At 38.3% G+C, this 9,259-nt stretch overlaps 1 protein-coding gene across 3 annotated transcripts in view; it reads right to left on the bottom strand.

The window, feature by feature from the left end:
• Positions 1 to 3,856: 3,856 nt before the first annotated feature.
• Positions 3,857 to 9,259, bottom strand: part of CPED1 (cadherin like and PC-esterase domain containing 1) — a 147,373-nt gene continuing 141,970 nt past the window's right edge. For all 3 annotated transcript variants that reach the window (XM_084532759.1, XM_084532761.1, XM_084532760.1), the window contains one exon: positions 3,857 to 7,010. In XM_084532759.1, coding sequence (XP_084388885.1) covers positions 6,783 to 7,010 — 228 coding nt within the window. In that variant the 3' untranslated portion in view covers positions 3,857 to 6,782. The remainder of the gene's footprint in view (positions 7,011 to 9,259) is intronic.

Raw genomic sequence — 9,259 nt, 5'->3', positions numbered from 1 at the left:
TATGAGCACATTCATAATTAAAATGCCTCAGTTAAATATCTGTAGTCAAGTGGGAGGAATCTGGGTTCTGGTGCCTGAAAATAGATGGATAATTTGTTCAAGTTGTTATCCTCGACTTCCAAGCTGAACCTGTTTCGAGGGTCAACATGTTTTGAGTACATATTCAGGCTTTGCTCTTATACCTGCAGGTGTGCTATTTTTAAAGCTCCTCCAGGGCTTCAGTCCTGAGCTGTTCTGTAGACTGAAGAACCACACAGACAGGCAGCAGCATGGGATCACTCAGCCCTATCTCCTTGTTACTACAGAGACATGATGCAATACAGAATTCTGGAGCCAATATTGGGTGGAGCAGTAAGACCTGTTATGATTTAACCTTTTAATATCAGCAGTAAATCCCCTTGTATGTACATATTTTATAATAGCTAGGAAAGGCACAGTGCACAAAGGATGTTGAAATAGAATTTTACAGTAGCTAATAGATACCATTTGCTGTAAAGAGAGCTCATCAAAGGCCCTGTTTTATATATATATATATATATATATATATATATATATAAAAGCATATCAGACCATACAAATTACGTTCAAATTGTAATCACTCCACTAAAAACTTCAGAAGGAGACAACATCATGTTATATATGACGATGTGACTCTGATTCTTTATTTTTAAAGGAAGTCAGTTTGGGGCTAGATCATGCTGGGTGGTGCATTGCCTAATGACTTGCAAGGTCAGGTTTTCAGGCTTTAAAGCGTTTTCCATCCTATTAGGATAAATAAGGATCAGCAGGTTTCTTCAAATATATTTGAGGCACTAAAAACCTTATAAATAAAGCCATAGATGATTATCTGTAAGTATATAGACTCTTTGGAGCTGGCATATGGAAGTAAAGGAAAGAAGCCTGGCAGAAATAATAAAACTGATCTAGTGACTATAAAACAGTGTGGCTGTTATCTGGGGAGGTTGTACAGTCATTATCAGGCAGAGAAGAAATATTACTCTAAGCTTCTTAATCCCAGTGAATCATAAAGGAAATATGGAAGTTGATAATGGTAAGTACAAAAGAAAAGATAAAAGACATTTTCAGAATATGTCAAGTGAGAAACTGCCAAACACAGATCTGGTCTTCAAATTCAGGCAATATCCCACAGAAGTTAGTGACTTTAAGGGACTTTAATTTCATCCACTTGACCTGTAGTGTGCACTTCCTAACTGCCCTGGCTTTGCCAGAGGGCATCTGAGGTATTTGGGCTCCTCACTCAAAGTTTTTAGTTCTCCAGTCTCGTCCTCACCTCGTGTCTCCTTAATATCCTGAGAGAAGCACTGAGGCACTGGCTGCTTTAACTGCATTGCCCATCACTGCTCAAAACAGAGTGGAAAACCACAATGTTGAAAACACCATCTGCCATGGGTGTTTTGTCCCCATAATGAAGCACGAGGGAAATGCCTACCACAGTGACTGTGTGCAAATGTAGCTCATCTCATGCTGTTAGGCAGGAGTGCGCAGAGAAGATTCTTCCCATTCTTCATGCAGAAAAGCAACAGGAAAAATTGTTGGCAAAAGCTGAGAAAAGACACTGTTGTCTGAGATTGAGATGAAGGGGATGGAATTCGGTTGCTTTTTAGAGCAGCTCACCTCCAGAGGAAATCAAGGAGAAGCTGCACAGGTGCTGCATTTCACAAAGACCTCAGGTCAAATTTCATTTAAACATACACTTTATCTTCAGTCCAGGGCTATTTAACATGGTGTACCTTGCCAAGGCTGTTGAACATAGTTGAGGAATTGCAGGAAAGGCTGCCCACAGCTGGCTGGGAACCAGCCAAGCAGCCAGATGGATGAACCTAGAAAAGGGACAAGTCCTTTGCAATAGCAACTGATGCTTCAGGAGGCCCTTTTGTGACCCTGTGGGGTCATCCTGACCATCCAAGTTAATGATTTGAGCACTTTTCTAGGACACTTTGCTCTAGGTACTGACCCAGACTGACACATGTAACATCACCTTTACTACCACTGAACCACATACAAGTAAGGTTAAAATGTAGAGTCTCATTGCACTGTGTAGTCAGGGCTTTTATGCTCAGTGGGTGGTGTGAAGGTACCTGTAAATACTACAGGATTACTATCAGCACCAATACATAGGTGTGCCTGCATCATAAATCATCTGTTCTGGTGTCTTGAAGACCTGTCCTTCCACAGGTTAAGATGGCAGTGGAATATGACTTGATAAAGGCAAGCTCTGTAAAGAGCTAAGTGCTAGTGCACCCTAACTAAGTACTTACCATAACACAACTGTTTTTTCAACAGGGAAAATCACTGTCCTAGAGGACAGGCGTGCTTCAGCCAGCTGCACTCAGGAACAGGCTGCCCAGGGAAGTGGTGGAGTCACCATCCCTGGAAGTCTTTAAAAGATGTTTAGATGTAGAGCTTAGGGATATGGTTTAGTGGGGACTGTTAGTGTTAGGTCAGAGGTTGGACTCGATGATCTTGAGGTCTCTTCCAACCTAGAAATTCTGTGATTCTGTGATTCTGTGATCTTTTGCTGTTGGAATTGACAAAAAGATTAAGGTAATAACATTGATATATTGAAGATTCACCCTGTATATGCAATAATCATTTCTCAAATTTCCCAAATCTGAGATTCCTAAGGTGAAAGAGAAACTTCTCTGGTCATCTGAAAGAAAGTTCAGTGTGAAGTAGAGCAGGTACTTGCAGTCATACTAGTGAGGTAAAACAAGCCAGATGCAAAGCTAGCAGGCAACCTATATTTTTTGTCTGAGACTACAGGGGCTTGTTTAGAAGCTTGACTCTATGCCAAATAGCTCACTGCACCTCTAAAAAAATTGCTTTACTCTAAAAAAGTAATCTGAAAGATCCCTGGACTGCAGTCAACTTAATATCACACATATCTGCTTCTTCAAAGCATTCTCTTTGGCTCAGCATAGCAACAGAAGCATAACTATTAGTGGTTATTTCAACCTCGAGGTAATCGGATGCCCTGCTATCCCACCCACTAAGTAAATAAATTGACTTTGATGTCCTTTTAATATATCACAGAAGAGAAAAATAAGGTAGAAAGCCTATATTTAGTGTTGTGAAAAAAATATTATTCTAAAGAATAACATTTTCAAATGAATACTAAGTGTAAAAATAGTATTTGTAGATCATTCTTTCAGCTCCTTGTCAAATAAAGCTAGTTGAAATACAGCATCTCCAATGACAGAGCTGACTTGCCAGGGTATTTCCCTAAAAATAGGAAAATCTTTTTTAATTACAGACAATAATTCCAAAGATATTCGTTGGGATGGACTTGATCATGGTGGCTGTCTACACTACAAGGCTAAAACCCAGATAATTGTGCAAAGTTTTTGGAGTTATATGAAAGACAGTGAGTAACTCATTGGACAGTGATACATCATTCTGCAGATTCAGCTAAAGTTAAAGGGATGAAGTAATAGCTGGGATTACAGCTCTGTATTTCAGGGTATTTATTTTTCACAGCACAGTTTCAGTCACCCTACCTGTAGTTTAAAGTATACATTGGTTCCACTCTAAATTCCACATGCTGCTGGGCAGAAATTGAGCAGGAAACACCACTTCTCAGTGTACTTGTTCCCCAGCCCGATTATGTCAATCCTTTCACCAATTATAGGGCCATTCATGTCTGTACCAGGAGGAGGAAAACTCACCTTAACAATCAAGTCCTTTGCTACTTTAATGGTGCATAATGTGACTAAGGTAAATATATGGGAGAAAAAAAAAATCAACTATATTATGAGTCAGTCTTATATAGTAGGAGCACTCTGATGCTTATTCAGACAAAATGTCATAGCAGACATGATAATTCTGCAGTAAAAGGTACTCTCACTGGAATTCAGACATAGTAATTATTTTATTGTCTTAATCTGTAAATGTTGATGCGTATAAGCAAGCAGTACTTCCATATCAATCTCAATTTTCTTCTTTTATGTACCTATAGATGACAGACGTATTTTATAGTGAAATAGTGAAAAATGTGTGTTTTCACCTGTTTTAGTCTCCATTCTTTTCATTTATTCATAAGATTATATGGATCATATATAGTGATGGAAAAAAATAATTCAAAGAACTCATTTAAATAAGGATCTGTTTACAAATTGTATCAATACCTTTGTACACATGTAGATACATACACAGATAGGTAAAAAAGCAAACATACAGAAAAATTTCAACTTGCTACATTTGAAAAAATATTAAGATTTGGAAAACATTAAGACATCTGGGTGTACAGCACATGTAAACCATTTTGTGGTGAAACTGGAAGTGATGAATTGTACATTCACCAGTATCAGCTACAGTATAACAAAGTCAGCTCTATTCATCATTATAGCTGATGCTTCAGCAATTGGCTTTGATTAACAAACAACTAACAAAACATACAAACTCAGTTCATGCCTTAAAAACATTTGTGTACATAAAAATAACAGCAACAGCATGTGGATTTAAATGAGCAAAGAAAATCTTAACAGAAGTAGAAGTGTAATACTCCTATCGTTGATCATCTCAGTGCCAATGACTTCTGGCTGTGTTTTGCATCTAGTGACATTAATGGCATGATATGAAATCAAATTTAAGGTTGTGATGACTTGGAGTTCCAGACCCAAGTTTATATATTATTTAATTTTCATACAATTATATTCCTTAGATTATCACATTGCTCAAAACCAAATGCTGACATTTTCAGTATTTATGCACAGTTCCTGACCCTTCTTTTCATGTAAAGCTCCATGTCAGGGAAAATTTATGTAGAAATTCAGGGACATTTACTGTAAGCACAGCAGCAGCATATTATAGAGAAACACATACATACTCACATTGTCACACCAAATGTAAGGTTATTGCCTAAATTAGGAGCTTTGTTAATATAGTGGGAAGTCTCCTAAATTAGGTAGGCCAGATCCTCTTTCTGAGGATCCTCTGACCATTTAGGGAAGTTGGGCTCCAAACTGCTGTCTTCAGCTACCTTATCTAAAGTAGCAAGAATTCACAATACTGCATTATTACCTGGAGATACGGACTGTGTTGATTTTATGGATCTTTGGTATATCTTAAATGTGGTGTCATGAATTTCTAGTCCTACTTCTATATAGGGCAGCCTTTCTGTGTACTACCAAGGCCAATAGGATGGTGGTTAGTTCTGCGCTATAATTTATCTTCACTGACATTGCTTGTGGCTTCCTTTCCCAAAGACAGTGGAAGCAAGTGAAGGTTTATATATAAAATTTTGAGGGGGAAGAAAGTCACAGAGCTCAGTGGACCCTTCATTAGACTCATACTTACCTGGTTCTGAGTCCCCTCTCTAGTGCATGGTGTGAGTAGTGCCTTGATTGCCAGCTCCATGACTATCCATAACTGGATTTATACTTTTGAAATGCTCTTTTATTATTAATAGTAGTATTAGTATTAGTATTATTTAGATTTCAAGTGTTCTTGGTGCATTTTAATCATACAAAAATAATACTGTGTTGTCTTAGGCCATTTATAGAGTGAATAGCTTCAAGGGGCTTTGTTCTCTGTCCCCATTAACACATCACCCAGCTGCTAAGATTGGACCACATTTGGTTTCCCATCAGGGTACCACATCTGTGAATTTGCTGCCAATGTTGCAGACAGATTCTTCCTATGATGATAAACTCTCTCCCTTGGCTTTCATTCAGAGCAGGTCTGCAAAAATGGGTGATGTAGATGGTCTACAGCATGAAACTGGAGTCCAGAGAAGGTTTAGCCCCCACCAAGCAAGAGTTGCAGGCAGTATATTCTGCCCTCAGGACATCACATACTGCTTGTGATAGATTAAAAGCAGACAAACAAACAAACAAGCAATAAAAGAGATCTTGACGTTCTTATGTGTGCTTGCAAACAGAACTTTTCTCCTGTTTGTGGTACTGGCTTCACACATCAGCAATTCTTAAAAAAATCATAAAAGAAAGGGCACTTCCACGCAAGGACCACACTTCCTTGGCTTAAGGACCAGGGCAGTTACTGAAGCACATATCTAAGCAGTCTTCCTTCACATGGCCACTCTCCTAAACTGGGACTTTAAATAAGTTTATGTCATCATATTCACTATATTTACATGCTACATTGAGACAGTTACAACCAGTCTCAAGTCTAAGTAATCTATTTCTGTATTAGCTTTAGAACATGCAGAAAATAGAGTAGACATCTGTTCCATCTACGATACAAAGAAGGGGTGTGTTTTCAGGAAAAACACTAGAGTTCTAATGTAAAACATCAATAGACATTTTCAAATCTAAAAACCAAGTGCCTAAATAGAAAAGATTTGATATTGAAGGGGAACCAATCCATGTACAATAAAAATCTTTAAAATGGAATGTAACCAGTTTCTAAATACATTCAAATATTACAGTGTCTCTATAAATAGAAAAATAGATAGTGTTGAAGAGCTAAAGCAGTCCTTTCCAAATCATTCAAGTGTATACATTTCTCTCTCTTTACTATCATTAATAAACAGTTGCTTGAGCTACAGCTGTTCTAGCTTTTGGCAACAGTTCAAGTAACTGCCCCTCTTCTCTCTCTTTGCATCTTTTCATCTTCTATTCTGAAACCATAAAACTGCCAGGGCATATCTCCATTTCATAAAGATTTAGGAAAAATATCACTTTTCCAACTCTGTTGGTACATGTGCAGTCAACAGAGGAAGCACGTCATAAATTCACTATGGTCTTTCGATTGTCGCTCAGGTGGCGGCACATCTCCAGTCCCAGTGTGACATCCAGGAGAGGCTATGTACTGACAAGCTCCCTCTTACTTGCACAGAGCCTGCTCAGAAGGATTTCAGAATAAACTTGGTTTATTGGACCTCGGACGTGATATGGGGACTGAGAATTTGTTGAATAGTCCTGCAGTTGTGATAGCTTGCTTTGACTGCTGAAATATTTCCCCAGCGTATAGTGCCTTGATAACGTCATTGTTATGTGTGGACTTTCTTCAGAGGGATTGGATTTCACCACCTGCAAAAGAAGTGACATATGTGAATGCTTTCTGCATGCACCTAGCAGAATACATGTACACAGCTGTGTCGACACAAATGTTGAGACAGCTCTCCACAAAGCAGGTCCTGATACTCCTACCTTGAGCTGCAAGTTGCTTACAAACACTGTTTTAGTGAGCCAAATTGTTAGATTACATGCTGTTTACTGTGCAAGATCCTACTCAGTTAAGCCTTGAAATCTAAATGTATAGCCCCAGTACACTCACTTGGCTGATTCTGTAATGTCTCCAGTGTTATTAGGCTCTGTGTTCTCTTCATTAGGGACAATTTGATCTTAACTACCAAATTCATACTTCACAGCTTGCCTGTACATCTACCATGGAAAAAAAAATAAACTCGGGACAGCCCTGACTTACAGAAAGGTATAAATGTAGACATACTCTGATCCCAAGAAATTGAAGAACCTATGCTATTTCTCATCTGCAATCCCTTCTAGTATGTTCTTGCTCTCAGGTTTTGATGCAAGAGCAGCGTAGCTCCATGGTGGGCTGAGAAGTGGACCATGACTCATTTCTCCAAGAAGGGAATTCCAGTGCATTTCAACAGCCCTATATCAGCTTCGATGTTTTGGGGCAGCATACTGACAAAACCACAGTGTGGTTCAGTAACTTCTTCTTGGACCCCCAGTATGTATAAATCTCTGGGATTATCATGTTCAATACATGTGGAATAATTTAATGTCTATGGGACTAGTGAGAAAGTGAAAGGTAGCGTCCTCAGAAGCTTGGTGGCTAAAAGGGTCTCCTGTGAGATGCTGAAGGCCTGGTCTCAGTGAATATGCTCTTACTGATGAATAATGAAGCAACTTCATGAGACGGAGAGCTCAGAACCTTGCACAGACACAGGGCAGAACACCCTGACCAAGTCAGTGGGAAATACAGAGACAGCAAAAGAAGAGCCAGGCACTAAACTTTCTTGGCACAAATATAAATAAAATAAAATAAAATAAAATAAAATAAAATAAAATAAAATAAAATAAAATAAAATAAAATAAAATAAAATAAAATAAAATAAAATAAAATAAAGTTTATTTATTAATGTGTACATTTATGCAGGAGCATGTTAACTTGTAAAAAGATGATGTCTTTTTACTGTCATTGAACAATGAGAAACAATGTTCATATGTAGTGAAGTTCATAGTAAATGTATTGAAACAACCGACACAAAATTAAATGTGAATGAAGGAAAAACATGTCCAAAGGCTTGAAAGACTGGGCAGAAAGGTCATGACAGAGCTGGCTGGACTAAAAAAAGACCAAGAATTATCCATGTAGAAAATTAATATATCCTCTGATCAATTTGATACCGCTAAGCTGTTATTTGTTTTCAGGCAATTACTGCAGGTTCATTTTTCTAAATTAATGCCTTAGATCTTACAGCTATTCCAAAGTGATGCCACCTTGAACCAATCATCCAAACTGCATTCCTGTTAGGCATGATCTCCAAGGAATGCAATCTAATGTTCACCCAGCAGCCAGGCACTGATTAAGATACTGAAATACCAAGGTTGCTAGTTTCTGTGTTGTGCCCATGATTTCATTGCTGTTAAATTAGGGAATAAATCTGAATAAAAAATAGACCTTTATAACTGCTGGCCAACCTACTTCTCCATAAGCATTTGTGATGAATGAGGTAATTAAGAAATCATGTTTTCATGTGCGCACAGAACTATGTTTGGGCAGAAAGTGCCAGAGTTATGCAAGATTTTTTGTCCCAGATCAGTATAACTCACCCATTAGACTAGACCCTTTGGCAATCAGAGCAAAGACTGTAGGGTCTACAGAGCTGCAGATTTCTGTGCTGTCAGGGTGACTCAAGGCCCTCTGAAGTGTGTCAGTGTGAACCCAAATAATTTATCAGGGCAAACAGAGGAAATATTTGACCACCTAGTGAGAACTAAATGAGATCTGACAAATATATTTCAGGTTTTATTATCTGCACAGAACGGATGGCCTTCCATTGCCTTATGGCTGTGCTTTACTTCAGAAGGCATTTACAGAGGGGTGCTCTCTTCTGGGAGTTTAGGAAGTTATTTTTAAAGAGAGAGAAAGTGAAAGTACAAAGCAATATATTTAATCCACCTCATCTGGTTTCATAAAACATGAAAAGTTTTGGACTTTTACATAGCATTCTTGGCTCCATCCTCGAGGCAAAATGCCATTTTCCAAGCAGAAACTGCTTCAGCACCTGATGAAACTCCATTTGCCA

Source organism: Aythya ferina (assembly GCF_964211825.1).
Source record: "Aythya ferina genome assembly, chromosome: 1".
Lineage (NCBI taxonomy): Eukaryota > Metazoa > Chordata > Aves > Anseriformes > Anatidae > Aythya > Aythya ferina.
This window is presented reverse-complemented; position numbering and strand designations above follow the sequence as displayed.